The 17,531-nt window shown below is 54.4% G+C and overlaps 1 protein-coding gene across 1 annotated transcript; it reads right to left on the bottom strand.

Annotated features, from left to right (window-relative positions):
- Positions 1-2,582: 2,582 nt before the first annotated feature.
- DBH (dopamine beta-hydroxylase) lies at positions 2,583-16,752 on the bottom strand. The gene is made up of 12 exons (XM_086625237.1): positions 16,372-16,752; positions 14,060-14,206; positions 12,426-12,683; positions 10,858-11,034; positions 10,304-10,406; positions 8,638-8,804; positions 7,761-7,904; positions 7,619-7,657; positions 6,563-6,622; positions 5,819-5,946; positions 5,118-5,277; positions 2,583-2,717 (listed from the first exon to the last, which is right to left on the bottom strand). Exons 1-12 carry the CDS (start codon positions 16,750-16,752, stop codon positions 2,583-2,585), a joined length of 1,899 nt encoding a protein of 632 aa, XP_086481363.1.
- Positions 16,753-17,531: the final 779 nt, after the last annotated feature.

The following is a 17,531-nucleotide window of genomic DNA, read 5'->3' as shown; positions in this document are numbered from 1 at the left end:
TATTCAGTGTCTGGTGTCTGCTTTGATTTTGTTCGTGGTGCCCAAGTGCTGCCTCGGTGCATGGCAGCTGTGCAGAAGGTGGGGAGGGTCGATCCTCCCCAGACTCGAACACTGACCTGGTCCCTTTGTGGGACAGCGGGAGTAAAGGCAAGTCCTGGTTTTGAGCTGCGGAAATGGAAGCACCTTGGTGCCCCGGGAGCCCTGCCAGCCCCCGCTGGCCCCTGCGTCTGAGACGAGGACAACACGGTGGTGCTGTGCAGCCCCGTGATGCTGAACTGGGGAGAAATTCTCCTGTTGTGCCCCAGAGAATAAAAGAAGACCCCGAAGGTGAGTGCCATGGGCACATGGGTCCTTCCTGCTTGTGTGCATGTAGCCTCTGAATTTGTAGGAGAAGGAGAAGAGTTCGATGAACGTGTTTTGACCCACAGCTGCTTTACCAGTAAGTGTTTGTGTTTGTGTGTCCTCTGCGCTGCTCCCGGTACAGGCAGGACCAGCTCAGCAGTGTGGTGTAAGCCCACCAACCAGGGCACTGACACCACCGCTGCCCTTAGCCCCCAGCTGCCAGTGGCTATTCGGTCCTGTCTGCTCTGCCAGCATCTTCCCGGAGGTCACCTTGGAGGTGGCTCATTTTAGCTCTCAATGGAGAGGGGGTTGCATGCAGAGGCTGAGCTCTGTGCTGCCAGCCCTGCAGAGCTGGTCTTGGAGGCATCAGGGAAGGTTTTTCATGGCATACATGTGGCATGTGAATTCATAGAATCATAGAATGGTTTGGGTTGGAAGGGACCTTCAAGATCATCTAGTTCCAGCCCCCCTAGTGGAAGGGACACCTTCCACTACACATATTGCTCAAAGCCTCATCCAACCTGGCCTTGAACACTTCCAGGGATGGGGCAGCCACAACTTCCCTGGGCAACCTGTTCCAGTGTCTCACCACCCTCTTTGTAAAGAATTTCTTCCTTGGATCTAATCTAATCTCCCACTTTCAGTTTAAAGCCATTGCCCCTTGTCCTGTCACTACACGTCCTTGTGTACCCAGAGCTGAACGCAGCACTGCAGGGGGGGTCTCACCAGAGCAGAGCAGAGGGGCAGAATCCCCTCCCTCGACCTGCTGCCCACGCTGCTCTGGATGCAGCCCAGGATACAGTTGACTTTCTCCCCAATGCTAAAGAGAAGGGGCAGCTGCTCCCAGCCTGTCCCCATAACCATCCCTTGCTCTGATCCCCTTGCTGGGCTCCATCTTCAGCAGCACAGCGAGGGTCTGATCTCTGCTGAAGCTTTCACCTGCCTGAAGAAATAATTGCACTGTGTGCTTTTCCCTTTATTTCCCTTAACTAGGTTTGCTTGGCCTATACCCTCTTTAGAGCTGATTTCAATTCCTTAGCCCCGTGCAACAAGCGCTATGGGCAAGAATTGGAACTCTCAAATGCTTTGGTTTTGCTGGAAACATTAAAAAACAAGACTGGGATGAAGTTTTCTCCGAACAGGAGGTGATCACACTCCTCGATTCTGCCCAGGTGAAGGGTGGAGGAGGGGGTGGCCGCGGTCCTGTCCGTTTGTCCTGGGGATAAATGAGGGACCGAGCGCGCTCCCTCCCCGCCGAGCCAGGGATCCACTGCGCGCCTCCGAAGATCATGTTTTGCTTCAAAAAGGCCTTTCTCATCTGCAGAGCTCTGACCTGAGATTTTCCCTTAAAGCCAAGGTGGCTGGGAAGGCAGGTTTTTGGATCCCACCGCCCCGGGCAGTGAGGGACAGGTGCCCGGCTGGGATGGACGGTCTCTCCCACAGCACCGCCGGCCTTTCCTCTGCTCCTCCTGAGTATTTTCCCTTTGGAGCTCAACAGCAAAAAGCCATTTTTTCTCTTTTTTTTTTTTTTTTTCACATTTAGGTATTTAATGGACTCAATTTTTCCTGCGAAAAGGTTTGCCTTTCTCCCGTCTCCCTCCCCACATCCCTCCCCCTTTCTGAACCCCATCACAGAGGTATCGTTTGTTCCCGGCCGCTGGTCTTGATGGTGTCAAGACGAATAATCCCCGGTGTGGGGGCATGGGAGGAGGAGCGTGGCGGGGAGCCGCAGTCCCTGCAGCAGGGAGGCTAGTGCCGAGTGGGTGTCACAGCATCCCTTCCTCCCTCCCTCCCTTCCTCCCTCCCTGCTGTGGGTCCCGGCATGGGAGAGCGCCTGTAGAGCCACCCAAGCTAGACGGGACCGTGGGGCACCGAGAAAGCTTGTATGCTGCTCCCACACAGGTCTTTGCTCCATGCCTCAGTTTCCCTGCAGGAAAACAGGCTTCTCCCCCCCTCCCTGGGCTGCGCTGGGTTCGGCACAATAGCAAACCTCCACGTTATTATTCTGGGGGCGGAAAGCAGCATTACTCAGAGCCAGGATTGCTAATAACACACTAAATATAGCACTTTCCATCTCCGGAGTACTTTCTGAACTCTAGTTCATGAGCCTTAAACCCCCCCGGAGACAGGGGCCAGGGCACCGGTGGGCATCACTGTGTGGGCAGGGATGCCAGGAGAGCAACGGGACAATGTTCCCCATGGATGCTCCTGCCTGGACATGCTTCCTGTTGGGCATCAGGTCATTCCCTTCTGAGCTCGCCCAGGTTGATGGGGACGGGGGCGGCAGGCCGAGGTGCTGGGGCGGGCGGGCAGCGAGGGACGGGCTCCCGCAGCCTTTCCGTGATGGTGGGAAGCGGCTGCTTCTCCCACTTGCCCTGCAAGAGAGTTTGGCACCATGAGCCCAAGTCAGAGTTTCGGGTACTTGGAGACTGTGTTTCTTCCTACTTATAAAAATGAAAGGATCTTTCGTATTTGAACTGGTTTTAGCCCAAACCAGGATGTTTTGTCATGAGACATTACTAATTATTTGTATTGCAGATGCACCTATGCATCTCCTCCACAGCGCAGATGTCTGCAGTGCACCGCGCTGCACAAACCCGCTGCAATTAGGGAGTTTCCACCCCAAAAAGCGTTACCCACCAAATCAGGTGGAGACAACTCAAACCAGAGTGTTCATGCTCTCAGCCCAGACCTGAAAAACACTCTCTACCAGGTCACGGAAGAAGGTTGGTTGGAGGCAACATCTGCAGCACACCAGCATGGACGCTCATGTGCAGCTGCTATGGAACGGGACGACAGAACAACCTGGATGAGGTGCCATGGGGCAGAGCTGGAGAAAGGCTGTCACAGCCATTAGGGCTCCAGGTGACCACAGCCAGAACAAAACCCCCAGCTCCGTGCATATGTGGGGGCACCTTGTCTTGGGGATGCTCCCTGCAAGGAGCAATCTGCCAGGTTCGGAGGGTGCCCAGGGCTGATGTAGCTCAGCTGTGATGTGTTGGTCCGGGTTAGGGGCTGGGTGAGATGCAGGCAGGGGCTGCGGGGGCGAAGCGGGGCTCAGTCTGGGCTGAGCTCTGCTCCGGTGATGCCACGCTTTGGCTGCCGGCCGCGCGCTCATGCGGAAACGTCGGCGAGAGGCTGAGCCGCAGCGTGAGCAGGAGGAGGGAGGTCTGGAGAGGAGAGGTAGAGCCGTGAGTCATCAGCAAGAAGATGAAAGTTGAATTTGCCTTTTCAGATTCAATTCCTTGGAGCGTGTCAAGCAAAACGGGCCAGAGCCTGTGCCAGCACCAGGAAAACCCTGGGGAAAGGTGGAGGGGGGTGGACAAAGCACACAGGAGTGACCAGAGAGGGGACAGCATGGCAGGGGACCACCAGCTGGAGAAATGACTATTTTCCTGTACCCTTATGGCTTAAGAGAGCAGTTAGGCATGTTTAGGGTGCGCCTCCTCCAGGGCTCCTTGTGCCTTGCCAGCACCCTGCTTTTGGGGTAGATCAAAGGCATTTGGAGTGTCTCCATAGCTGTTGTTTTCAGTGCTTTTGAGTGGAAATCTGAACATGGGGAGTTCACTGCGAGCCCTTGCAGGTGCAGGGGACTTGGGTACAGCGATATCCCCGCAGCCGCTCACAAGTGTTACCCTGAGATTTTGCTCCGTAATTAACAGCACTCAGTCCTTCCAGAAAATCGTCAGGTTTGGGATCGCTGAACTGCAAAAACACGAGCTTAATTAGAAGCTGGTGCTTTTCTCTTGGCAGAAACAGCGTGCAATAAATGAGATGTCTTAAAATCGGGCTCGCTCTGAAAACCCTGGCAGAGCAGGAGGGGCAGCTCAGCTCCATCGCCCTCACTGCGATGCTCGTGACCCACTTTGTGCCGGCATCAGATCTGCTCCGCTCGAGTCTCTGCTCGGCCACTGCCCAGACTTCTCTGAAATCAAGAGAGTTGCCTGGGCCATAATTAAGAGGCTTAATTGATAATTCTGCTGCTGAACAAAACTTCGGAGCCCCGTCTGTCCCTGCAGCAGGGCTCCGCGTGGCCAAGAGGTGCTGGGTCTCCAGTCCTGAGGTACTGGGAATGTTTCTGGCCCTCCAGAGTAGACTTTGCTAAAGGGGATTTACTGGGAAAGAAAGCTGATGGTCTTCCCTGCAACCAGCTCAGTGTTCTCCAGCGCTGCAGTGGATAACGTATCGTGTAAGTTTATTACACTGATAAACGGTGTCCGGAACTGATGGTGATAGGGACCATCAGTGCTTTTAAATCTTCATCCCCAGAATTGTCATGACCATCATCGCTGGTTTGTCTTTCAAGACCTCACGGCCCTTCATCTTCCTTTATCTTCCACGTTTTGCTGGATCGCCGTGTTTGGAGCTGCGCAGATGCTGTGCGTAATGAGCTCACTCTGCTGAGAGCCAAAATCCTGAAAACCACCTCACCTTTCTTCTCTGTTCGGGAGCTGGCCCTGCTTTAACACTCAGCAAAGGCCGCCTCCAAATCGCTTTATGCAAATGTGTCTCCTAATTGAATCCGGCCGAGCGCATCCACAGCGGGCTTGTGCCGTGTTGGTTTAATCTGGGCTGGACTGGGAGTCCTGCTGCTTCCAGCCTTCCCCGGGCAGCTCCAGCTCCCTGCCCCGAGCCTGCTGTGTTCAGCCACGTCCTGAGCACCGGGGACCTGACCCAGCTCATCGGGGTGACCCTGCAGCACAGCTCTGCCGAGCTGCTTTTTACCTCCGGCCGGGAGTTTTGCTGTGGAGCTTTGGTTGTGAAGCTGTACCTACCGGGAACCGGACGGCTGAGGATTTGTTGCAGTGCACCGAGATCGGAGCGAAGCCGTAGAGGGATCTCAGCACGTCCCTGTTGAACGTGTTCCAGGGGACGGAGGAAAACTGTTGTGGGACAGAGACCTGCGGGCACGTGCAGACCTCCTCATCGTTAAACCTGGGGCAGGAGAGATGCCACACTGAAACGCAGCAGAGCTGTCCCCTTTCAGCACTGGATGTTCTAATTCCTCCCTGCCTGAAGCTCGCCCTGGAATGGCTCTGAAGTGGGTGCTGGGAGCTGGGAGAGCCTGGCGCAGCCGGTACTTGTGGGGGAAGATCTGGGGCCAGCTGGACTGCCCGGGAGTAGGACACCCTGTGCAAGGTCAGCATCTCACCCCTCTCATCGTGGGTGATTGAGCTGCAGCCTGCTTCTCTGGCAGAGGTACCTGGTGTCTGCTTTGGGTTACAGGAGGTATTTTGCACATAAGCACTGAGCTGTGCTTCCCAGCAAGCAGGGGAAGATCTGGGGCGAGCCGGACTTGCAGCTCTGAGTGCAGGGAAGGGCCTGGACCTTGGACCCTACACTGCCTGAGTGCCCCTGCACACCTACAGCACAGCCCAGGCCCCAAACCCCACTTTTTAAACTTTTTTCCAGTGCTCCAAGCAAAGGGCTCTGCCACGGTCCCTCTCCCCAGCATCGCTGTGCAGGGACTCTCTACCTGTTCACCAGGTTGAAGTATCGGTGCAGGTAGCCCGGATCCACAGCGCTTTTGCACAGCTCCAGCTGCGTCTGGGGGTAGTAGTGCACGTAGTTCACGCACATCTCCTCCAAGATGCCGAACCCGCCCTGCGGCACAGACACAAAGGTGCTGGTAGCGGGGTCCGGCTCTGCCGTGCTGGGGATGCAGAGGCAGCAAGGAGGGCAGAGGGGCTGCAAAGGCACGAGGCTCACACCTACATGTGCATACATGCACACGCACATGTGCACACACACACATGTATATATATGCAGCCCTTCAGCCACACTCTGCTCATCTGCCCATCCACCCTTTATACAAGGACAGACTTTCAGGCTAGATCGTGTGGTTTACATTAAAATGCAGATTTCCTATAATCCCTCTGCTATATTTAGCTGGGTCCCTGTTGATGGTACCTCTGACAGGCTCTTTTTTTGCTGCCTGTGTAAGAAAATAACATGCGCTGTCAAAAAGCGCCACTTCTCTTTAATTACAATTAATCCCCGGTGGAACGGTTTGTGATGGGAATTAGAGTGACACATGCAACTTCTCAATTAGCACCTTAACGTCCTGCTGCAGGCAGCAGAGCCTTGGGGGCTCATGTCTTTACCACCCTCCCTCTGGTTTCTGGCTGTGATTCAGCCTGGCTTCATGCAGGTGCCCACTTTAGGGGTGCCCCCAGCCCTGGGGTGCAAACCCAGGCTGGCCCCATACCCCCATGCTCACCACGGTGGCTTGGCTCCGGTCCTCCGTGTTGTATGTGCAGGTTGTGATGAGTTCGTCGCCCTGGGGGAGTTCAAATACAGACACATGTAGGTGTGAGAGTGCAGAACTTCCCCTCTCCGATCAGTAAATTTGGGGATCAGGGAGCCTGTAACGTGGCGGTAGCAGTGCCAGCCTGCGGGCAGCCTGTTTCCCCGCCCGCACCGGCCGCGGTGCCGCAGGGGCACCTGCTAAACTTGCGTCCCCTGGAGAAATTCTCACGGGCTGTATCCCAGGGACGGTGTTTCCTGCTGTTCTCACTTTTTAAGAATTTCTGCAGGGCTGAAGCACCTAAAAAACATACCCTTGGGCAACGTTTTGAATCGCCAAACCTGTACCCAACTGGATGGCACAACTGTGTCCCCACCACGGTTGGTGCCAGGGCCCGTAGTGACACATTGGAGCACAGCCCTGGGTAGGTTTCAATAGGTGCTGAGGCTTTTGGGCAGCCTCCTGGGTCTTGCTGGCTCCTGTAGGTGCCTCCGCTTTGCACCAGAGTCCTTCCGCACCCGTACAGCCCCTGGGCACACTCAGCCTCTGTTTTACCACCCACTCCCACCACATTTGCTGCCGAATCTCTTCCTCTCCTTCTCCCAAGCGAGGAGGGAGGGGGCACCTCCAATGCGTGCGTGGTTCACCCCCACCCGCTGAGCAGCCTCCCTCTGCTAGAGGAAGCCCGGCTAAATTAGGTGCTTAATTTAGCTGCCGGCACAGTTCGGTTGCCCACACACCAGTTTTGTGCCATATGAGACAGGTCCCTGGTGTCTCCAGGGTGTCCGTGCAGGGTGGCAGACATGACCTGAGGACCATGGGGAATGTGTCCTCCTGCAGCCCCCCGGGAGGTCTCGGGTGGCAGCAGTGCCCGTGCGTGGGCAGGGGCTGCCGGTGGGTCCCGCAGGACATGGCTGCGGGTGGTGGAGGGGATGGGGTGGAGTGAAGGAGTCGGGGTCTCAAGGCTGAGGGGTCAGGGGGAGGTCTCGTGCTGTTTGGAAGCTGCCATGGGTTTTTGGAGATACTCACTGGAAAAACTGCCACCATCTCCTTCAGCATACGGATCTCCTGGGAGAGGAGGAAAGGGGCCACATCAGAGCAAGGCCATGTGCTGCAGCCCCATGGGTGACGTCCAGCCGGGACCCCCCGCTGCCCCTGCAGACCCCCGTACCTGGAAGTGGGGGCTGTAGTGACCATCTGCGTTCACGACCTGCCGCTCTCTCCCGTCCCGGGACAGCACTGTCACCACTTTTCTTCCAGCCAGGTGAGTGTGGAGCTGGGAGGCGAAGATGCGGATGCCGGCAGCGGGCAGAGCCTGGGGGAAGGACGGCTCAAGCCCCCCGTGCCCGACTCCATCCCTCTCCCCACCTGCGCATCCCCTGGCTGTGTGTGCGGGACCAGCTGTCCCTGCGCTGGCTCTCACACGGGGGTTTAGGGCACCGCTGTGCCCTTGGGGCAGCGCAGAATTGAGCTCCCCGCAGAGGGATGGATGCTCGGGCTGCTGCCAAATCCCACGTATGCGCTGCCATGCCTGAAGTTACCAGGAGCAGCTGAGCCGGATGCTGCTGGCTTCCTTGCGTTCGTTAGCAGTGGTGCAAATGATTCCTTTTGGGTAGGTCCTACAAAAACATCCACTGAATCTTCCCTAAGAGCAAGGCGGGCATTTTGAAACCATAATTTAGAGAGCTCTTGGCGAGCTCCTTGGAAGCTGAGGCCAGTCTTCCCATCTTCGGTAGGGGAAGCACCGCCAGGGCACGGCCAGCTTGGCAATAAGTTTTATGGGAATGGTACCCGGGGAGCTGGAGCAGATGGCTCCCCAGGAGAGCTGCTTTGAGGAGGATTCAGCGCATCCCAACCAGCTGCCTGCTCTTTGTTGTACACAGCAGAATTTTTTCTTTCCAGCACAACCTCATGGTAAGTGGTTTGGGGAGTTTAAAACTGGGAATTGGGAACCCGGAGCTTGGTGCCGTATCACTACTGCCTTGGAAAAGCCATTTGCAACCTCTCTTCTCTGAGGTGAAGCCGGGGCGGAGGGGATGGGCACTCACCAGCTGGGTGCACTTGTCAGTGCAATAGCCCGTGAGGACGAAGGCGTCCTCACCCGGGGGAATGGCCATCACCGGCGTGTAGACCAAGCCCAGCTCCATGATCCCGGCATCGTAGCGTCGCAGGGTGGCCGTGTAGTAGAGGCGGATCCCCGAGGAGTCACGACGACCTGGTGGGCGAGAGGACGAGGCTGCAAGTCACTGCGGGAGAAGTGACAGCTGCCAGGACAAGGTCAAGAGTGAAAAAGGATGCTGTGCTGCAGCGGGGAGATGTGCACCAGCCTCTCGCTCACAGCTCTCTTCATGCATGCAGTTCTTATTGGTTTTAAATCTTCAGTATTTTCATGTGAGTCTTTGCTGAGTGGCCCCAGACATGTGCCTGGTCCCTTAGAGAGATCACCAGCCTGAGGGTGAATAATTCCCAAGAGAGGTAAGGAGCACTTTTGGAGAGCTCAAAGCAGAAGGGTGCTTTGGAGAACTCCCTCAAAAATATGTCTCATTGCATATTCTTTAACAGATGCATCCAAAGAACTAACTAAGGCTGTGCTGTTATTGGGGGCCTGGCAGGAGGAGAAATGCCTATGGAGTAAGTATCCCTTGCATTTGGAAAGCTTCTGGTCTTTCTTGCATTTGAGATTGCTCCGTTTAACCCAACCCCAGCACCCAAACACAGCTGGTGGGAACTAAAGAAGACCCTGTGCCCATGATGTGCCCTGGCATGTGCTGACCACAGGGTTCTCAAGTTCTGCTGAGATGTAAAGCCAAGCTCTGGCTCCCGTTTGCCACCCAGCTTTGGGAGCAAAGGCAAAGGGCAGGTTCGGTAGGTCGGGGGGGCTCAGGTTGGCTTTGAACCCCCTGTCTCTGGGCTGGAGCCCACCCAGGGATAAGAATAACAGGGGAGACACTATTGGTCAACACGCAAAAGCAGATAAATTATGAAAGACATGAGCTCCGTATTTATAGACGTGTTTCTTCTCGAGTTGCTGAATGTGCTATGATTGATCTACAGTACATATGCTCTGGTCTCCTAAAAATATACTTGGTTAGTCAAGAAGCTACTTGTTTTTATGTAAATGAAGAAACTGGGTTGTTTGGTATCCTTTTTTTTTTAATGTGTCTCCTGACAATGTTATCAAAGCAGGAGTACCATTAAAACAACATCTAGATTTCCCCATCCTCAGCCAGGCTGGTGCTGTCTCTCTGGTGACTTCGGCACTGCTGTTGCTCTTGGCTCCGAGCTCAGACCCACCACCACCACCTTGCACAGGAATTGGGGGGACACCCTGTGACAGCCCAGCTATATAATGGTGTTGCCATGGATCGTTGTCCTGCAGGAATAATGTGTGTGGGCAGCTTTCTGCAGGGCTAAGCCTTCCCCAAGCATTCCTCCCCACCACGGGGCATGCATGAGGACAGGGTCCAGCCTCCAGTGAGGATGACTTTGCTGAAACCAGAAAGGCAGCAGCACAGTGTGGATTTAACATATTCCTCCTGCTAGGACAGACCTGGACCATCAGGTTTCCAGAAAGTTGCAAACTGGTCTGTGCTTTTGGCCAAGTTTTCTTCTGAAAGAGCCCTCCCCAGCAGGATGGCCATGCCTGGCATTTACCCAGTTTTCCTGCCACTGTCTTACTGGGGATGCGTTGGGCATCGCCATGTGCCCACCCACCTTTGAACACCAAGGGATTGTGGTAATGAATCTCGAGGCGCAAGTATCTGGAGGAGCCCAGGCCACCGAAAGCAAGACCTGCTTCTTCAGGGTAGTAGAAAGCCTGGAAGCAGAGGGAGGGTGTTAGGGGAGCAGTGGGTGTCTTTCCTGGGGACAAGGCAGAAAAGGCAAAGGGAAATGTCTGGGCATAGTCGTGACCCCCACCGTGGGCTGAGGGACATGACTTGTGCTCTTGGTTGTGCTTGGTGAGCTGGTCTTGCTGCCAAAGGCTTCTCACATGCCAGCATGCACATGCAATGGCATAGCCACAGAGTAGGGGCATCACACCAAGTCATGGTGCTGAGGAGGTGGGCTGGAGTGAGGTGGAAACTCAGACGCATATAGAGAAAGTATGGGGATGTCTGGCAGGACTGAACCCAAATTCCAGCAGAAATGGGTCAGGGCAGCCCACACAGGAAAATCCCCAAATGGGATTGGGAAGGGTTGGGAGGCAGGAGGAAAGCACCCAGGAGCAAAGCTTTCACCCAGGGTGGCAGGTCCCATCTTGCACCCACCTGCGCTCCCATGGCCCACGCTGCAAGCACATGCTTGCAGTAGTTGAGCCGGTCTGGCTTCATCTTGGAGTCACAGGGCCCGTTGTAATGGGGGAAGCTGTCGAACTCAGCAGCACACTGGAAGACTTCCATGTGGTGGACCAGGGCCTCATTGCCTGCCGTGATCACTGGCTCGTACTACAAAGCAGCATCCAAGAAGGAGAACACGTTAAGACAGTTTGCTGAGAGCCCATCCCTGGGGGCTGCTGACTGCACAGGCTCCAGAAGAAGCCCAAGGCAGGTATGTCTGCTATCCATTATTGGGTGGAAGACAGTTTCTGCAGCATGGTAGGGAGGGAATTTTGCTCTGGGCACGAGGCACCAAGGGCCAAGAGCTCTTGATTGGCTTTGGGACCAACCCAGAGTCCACCAGAACCCATAGAGAACCATCTCATCCCTTCTCCAGCAACAGATGGACCGGGTCAGCAGAAGAGCTTGGTCTGCTTTGTGACGGCTGAGTCCTTTGCCAGTTTTGCAGGGTTGAGGTGACCCTGGGGACATTTTTTTTCCTAAAGAGGGTCCTGGCCACATTACGGTAGCTCTGCCTGCAGCTATTGGGTTTCGTTTCTAGCCAACAGCTGCTTGGGGCACGAGGAGGGGGATTTGGGGTAGAAAGAGTGACTTCAAACAAGCCTGAGGAACGGCTCTGGCTAAAAGCGCCAGCTGTAGAAACGATCTGCAGCAGCGGGAAGGTATCAGGAGTTACGCACTTTTTACTTACACACAGATGATTCATTTCACACCATCTGTCGGAGAGAAAATCCTCCTTCTGAGTCCTCCTTTGCAACGCTGTCTCTCCCCTATAAATCACTAAGCTCTCGCTTCGGCTCCTGTGTCAGGTTTTCCCTCTCCCCGCCGTGCGGTTTTGACTCTGGATGTGCCAGGTCATCTGCCGAGCCGCCTCCACGCCTGCCGGGGCGCTGCTCTCCCAGCACCTCGTGATGGACGGTCAGACTGGTGTTACGACTGCCTTTTCCCAGTACCTGTGGGTTTCTGCCCCTCCTTCGGGAGAGGTGACCCCAGCACATGCAACGTGTCTGGGCAATGCACGCAAGTTGCATTTATGTCTGAAACCCCTTTTTTTTTTTTAAGTATGCCTAATCTTTTATAATACCCTGTTCATACCCTGGCTTGCTCTGCCCTGCTCTCACCAGCCCCGTTCCTTTGTTTCCCATATATTCCTCGTGGCTCGCTGTGTGCCGTAATCCTGCCACGGGTCTGTCCTTGATGGCTGCAGCTCTGCCTTTGAGCCTGCCCTGGTACCTGCTCATCGTGCCAAGTGGAAAGTCACCAACCTACCACCTCCTGCTGAGAAACTTCTGGGTTTGGGTTCTCTAGGAGACAGGAGGATGCTACTGGCTGATGGGATGGCTCTGGGAGAAGTTTTGCTACCATGCTGGGGTAGAAGTATTGGGCTGAAAGCCTCTCTGTGGAAGAGCAGGGAAGAGATGGACTTTGCAGAGTGGCTGAATGTGAATGTGATTGCTGATCTGCACCAGGGAAAGCAGCCCTCTTCTGCTGCCTCTTACCATGATAATGTGATGTTTGGGGAAGCCGTCTGGGAGCTCTGCCATGTAACACCAGTAGGTTGTCTCCTGGCTCGGAATGACAACGTTGGGGGCCGTTATCTCCATGGTCTTCATGTCGCTGGGCAGTTCGGGGACGGTGATGTTGGGCTTTAGCAGCTGCACCCTCTGTAGTCCCCTGTGGATGCCAGAGATGTTGATGGCTTGGAGGGAACGGACCGGGTTTTCCAGGATCCCATAGATAAGGTGCACGGTGCCATCCTGAAGTGAGAGCAAAGTATAGCAGGTAGTTTTTCATGCAGAAAAGTGAACTGCATGGACTATTAGCACCAGTATTGGGGGCATGAATCCAGGAATAGGCGTTTTGGCTCATCCTTAGATGGGAAGCCATGCTAACTTCACCAGTAGCTCACTTTGCTGTGCTGTCCCAGAAAGAATGTAGATTTCAAGGCATTTCTTTGACTGCTGTGATCACAGAAAGTTCCCTGCCAGTTGGGAGAGTCTGAAAAGTTTCCCCTAGATAATATCAGGTCTGTAAGGGTAGCATCTCCTCTCTGCTCTTTCAGAGCCCCTTGTCCCTCCTGAGCTCCAGGCTGGGACAACCACATTGGTTCAGGGCTCGTCCCACCCTGCAGCCCAGCCGCAGCAATGACCGGCGGCAGCAGACTGGAGAGGAACAGCAGAAACAAAACTTCTCCTGAAATCCTCCCTTTCTGCCAGCTGCTGTTGTGTGGTGGGTACTGTGAGAAGCTCTGCTGAAAGTCTACTGCAAGCAAGGAAGGTGCTGCTGAACCCAGTGAGCTCTGGACAGGAGACAAGGAAGAACAGAAAAAGAGAATAGTTTTTGCTTAAAGTATCAGGGCATAAAGACCTGCAACTCTTTTCCTGGTTTGCACGCAGATTTTTTTCCTCCAGGGCTCTCTGTGTTTTGGCAGACAGTAGATGTTTCTCACCACAAGACAAGATTTTGAAAACCAGCAACAAAGACTCAAGGATGTTCTGTGCCCTCGTTCACTTTAAAATATCCTGTCCACCAAAGGCTTTCATCTGAAATGAGCCTTGTGCCGATTCCTGCCCTCACCTGGGGTCTGTCGCTGAGACCCCAAAGCTCTTTGACATCCCCATTGGGAAGGTTTCCCCCAAAGCCCATCTCACGGGGGGGTGGTGAACATAGACCCAGAGAGGCTTCACCAAACCACACCGCAGCAGCTCTGTTTGCCATCCCTTTGCTCCGGCTCCTGCCACAACCCTCCTCTTTGCCTCCTGTTGAACAACACCAACACCTCTTTGTAACACTCCAAACAGTTGGCTCCAGACTGCAAACCGGAGTGATGCAGGAGGGTATTTATATAGACCTAACACATGCTTAACAGGAGCGGATGATGCAAACGAGCTAAAATCTACACTTTGTAGAGGTTTATAAGGGGTTGTAAATAGATCGTGCCAAACATTACTCATGTCCCAGGACTGGCGCCTGTAGCACACTTCCTTTCTGCCTTAGACAGCTCAAACTCCTGATGCTGCCCCCGAAACAAAACACTGGTCAGGTATAACCATGCAGGTGGGGGTTTGGAGCTCTGTCCCAGGGCTGGGACGGGGCTGGGGGGTGCTACAGCAGGGTGAGGGTGATGCCGTACCTCTATAAGGTAGTCCTTTGGGTCACAGGTGCTGAAGGCTCTTCTGAAGAGTAGGTAGAGCCCCTCAGGAGCCCTGCGAGCCCCGAGGAGGTGGTAGTCCTGCTGTGAGTCCATGTGGAGCTGCCCCTCGGCATCGCTCCAGGCATCCTGCGGGAGGAAGAGCATCCCGCTAAGCTGGGAGGCTCCGCTGGCCCCGCGCAGCCCGAGGAGCCCACGGCGGTGACTTCCAGCAGTACCACCAGTCGTGAGGTCCTGTTTGCCCTTCAGTTAGTTCACCCTCTGCATCCCAGAGGTGGAGGGAGCCTGTGTTTTGGTTGCCCCATGCCCCAGGAAAAGGGCACGGGGGGACGAAAGCCCGCAGGGATGCATGAAGGCGTTACATCGGTCTGTGCTGTGCTTTGGGTGTATTTGGCTGGGGGCGACCTTCTGGGGCGGGGGGTGATGTGCTTTCCAAGACCCTTGCCAGAAACCAGCTGCTCCCAATTTAAGATCAGACCTTTGCTGGGCTGTAGCGTCAGCCCTAGAAATCACTATCCTTGTTCAAAATCCTTAATTTATTGTGAACAGATTGTTTTGGCAGCCTAGCAAGGCCACCCAAAAACTGCTCACTGTTTTCAAGGGTGACAAAGCCACAACGAGAAGCCAAGCAGTAAGTTACTCCTGTGCTTAAGGATTTGAAGGTTTGGAGTATAAAATCCTGCAATAATTTGGATTTGAAGGTTTGGAGTATAAAATCCTGCAATAATTTGAATTTGAACAGCATTGTTGTCTTGATCTTTTACAACTCCGGGTGATATCTTTTATTTACTGAGAAAAGGCACCTGAGCTGTACGTACACAAGTGGCATCGGTTCTCTTATGTTGGGGGGAAAAAAAACAGCAGAAAAAGAATAAAGGATCTTGGCATAATTTCAGTCAGAAGTATAGAGTGATATTTCGAGAACATGTTGTCCTCAGAGGGAGAGAGTGAAATCAGCTACATGAAGCTAGCATGACATTTGTTTTTATAGGAGTATGGTGTGCAAATTAGTCTTGTAGTACATAGGGGGGTTAAGCAAATTTGAATCTTTTTAAGAGCTGACATACTTATCCAGAAGAAAGGCTGCTGGGAGAGAGAAAAACCAGGACTGGAGAGATTTATAGAAATCTCCTCGCAGGATGCTGTTCAGCACCAACAGAAAGAGAAAGCCCAAATGCTGCCCGGTGGTTTGTCTTTCAGTGAGCACATGAAGGCAGATTAGAAACAATCCTTTATGTTTTTTTAACATGATGCTGTGAAATACTGTAGCATTCGGGCCGCCACACATCCTGAATGGCGGGTAATTAGCAGGAGAACGGTACAGATAATAACCCCTCCTTTTCATCCTTTCATTACACTGCAGATCGTATTGCGGCTGATTGCGAAAGAAGGTATTTTTCTGGTTAATTTGAAGTAAACGGAGAGGTAAAATTTAACTTACTGGAAAGCCTCACACAGGGAAAAACGCGAATTGCTTTCTGCAGCCGAGTGCAAAGAAGCCTAATGTGGTGGGCTGGGGCTGGGTGGCTGCCGGAGAGCAGGGGGGTACTGGCACTGAAACACAAACCCAGCAAGAACCTGGACACACGGACTGTGTCAGGAAGGGCAGCGAGCTGCAGTAGCGATGTCAAACAGCAAAATTAGAAATTAGTGTCCCCCCCTCCACCGCATCTGGTACTACCGGGCATTTATGTATCATCCAAATATGTTTGTGTGTTTAACGCCTGATACCACGGTGCCACTGGCAGGCGGCCGTCGGGCTGGGTTCTCCTGCATCCTCTCCATCCCTGCCAGGGCAGGTTACTGGTGCGGGCAGGAGCAGCCTTTCTGGCTGACACCTTTTGCACTGTCTCAAAGTCGTTAACGGGAGCTGTGGTTAATTTTTAATGTGACTGATGGCAGCGCACAAGCGAACCGAGGTGTTAATGCATCCTGCACGTGTGTGTGCGTGCGTGTGAGTGTGAGCTGGTCTGTGCAACCACCTGTTGGAGCTCTTTGCGGCTGAGCACAGCGGAGACACCCGGGTTCTGCTTCCACTCAGCCTTTCTGATGTGCTGCTCTATTTATTCTTTTCTCTTCGGGTTTAAGATCCTATACCAAACCCATAGTGTAGACCTGATCTGTGGGTCCCTCTGGGATAGAAGCCCCCAAGTCCTTTCGGACCCCTTCCACCAGTGGCAGTGGTCCAGCGTGCGCTGTGCCCTGGACCAGCCTGGCTCTTTCGAACCACGAGCCAGGTCCACCCGCAGGGAAGCAACCCCAAAAGCAGCCATGCAAACACACAAGCGACTCACCCCGAAATAGGAATTGTGCCCGTCGCTCCAGAGCACAGCCAGGTCTGCATTCTCGAACTCACCCCTGTCCGACATCCCGAAGAGGAGCCCGAACTGCAGGTCCCTGACGAGGAGCTGGAAATGCACGGCTTGCTCGGGATAGCTGACGTTCCAGGAGAGCTCGAGCAGCCCCTGGGGATCGAGGGGCACCTTGTACGGAAAATCACTCCCGCGTGGCACCGAGCCCTGCAGGGCTACCACCAAGATGACCAGGAACACTGCAATCATGGTGAAATACATGGATGCCACTTCCCGCAGCTTGAAGCTGGGGCAGGGGCAGGGTTTGGTCCCGGAGGTCTGCATGCTGGGCAGGACGGCACCCGTGCACCTGGCGTCGCCCATTTATGTGCTGGCCCTCCTGGGCAAGCTGGGTAAGAGATACTCTTTAATTGCATTTGGTTGTTGGGAAATTGGATTGTTGTATTGACCCCCCCCACCTCCTGGCCAAACACTTGTCATTCGCTGCCTCCCCTTAATTGGCTCTAATTGCACATGGACATTATCAATAGCAATTGAATTTGACTGGGCTGATGTTATTCGCTCTTAAATCTTCCTTAGTGGCTGGAAAGGGCTGTTTACTCACAAGGTGCTTTTGCTGAGCCCCGTGTGGACATGCTCTGCCCTGCCCATGGTCCCTCTCACCCAGCTCTGCAGGGCAGAAGCTCTGGGACAGCCCCTGGAGCAACCCCAGCCACAGCCTCCCATGTGCCCCCCAGGCTGGGATCACTTATCGCTGGAAAAGTGGCCAAACTGGGAGAGGGGGATCAAATCCCAGGGTCAGCTGGGATGCCTGATGGACACAGAGTCCTGGTGCTGCTCCCTGACCACGTTCTGCTGGGTGCAGGTGGAGGGATCACTGTGCGCATCCCCGTTTTCTATTTGCTCCTCTGACTAACCAGGCAGGTCCATGGCTTGCAGGTCAACTGGTCCAAGCACACCTTGGGGACCCCTCTGCTCCTCCCAGCCCAGTTGCGATGTGCTGCTCAGCCTGTGCTGAGGTCCAGGCTGCACCACGGGGACTCGTTCAGCTGCACGTTCCCTCCCAGGGACCCTGCCGATGGCACGAAGCCCGCGGAGCCATGTCTGTGTGTGTTTATTGTTGGAGGCTGGCCTCCCCGGGG

The sequence above is a fragment of the Tauraco erythrolophus genome, chromosome 22 (genome assembly GCF_009769465.1).
Source record: "Tauraco erythrolophus isolate bTauEry1 chromosome 22, bTauEry1.pri, whole genome shotgun sequence".
NCBI classification, from domain to species: Eukaryota; Metazoa; Chordata; class Aves; order Musophagiformes; family Musophagidae; genus Tauraco; species Tauraco erythrolophus.
The sequence above is the reverse complement of the archived record's forward strand: the minus strand, read 5'-3'. Positions and strand labels throughout refer to the sequence as shown.

Bases quoted from the DNA above. Each gene is read 5' to 3' on its own strand.
- DBH (XM_086625237.1), bottom strand. From the start codon at position 16,752: ATGGGCGACGCCAGGTGCACGGGTGCCGTCCTGCCCAGCATGCAGACC. The intron at 5,947-6,562 runs GTGAGCATGGGG...TCTGTGCCGCAG, and splicing joins ACCGGAGCCAAGCCACCGTG to GGCGGGTTCGGCATCTTGGA. The intron at 5,278-5,818 runs GTAGAGAGTCCC...CTCCTGCCCCAG, and splicing joins TACTTCAACCTGGTGAACAG to GTTTAACGATGAGGAGGTCT.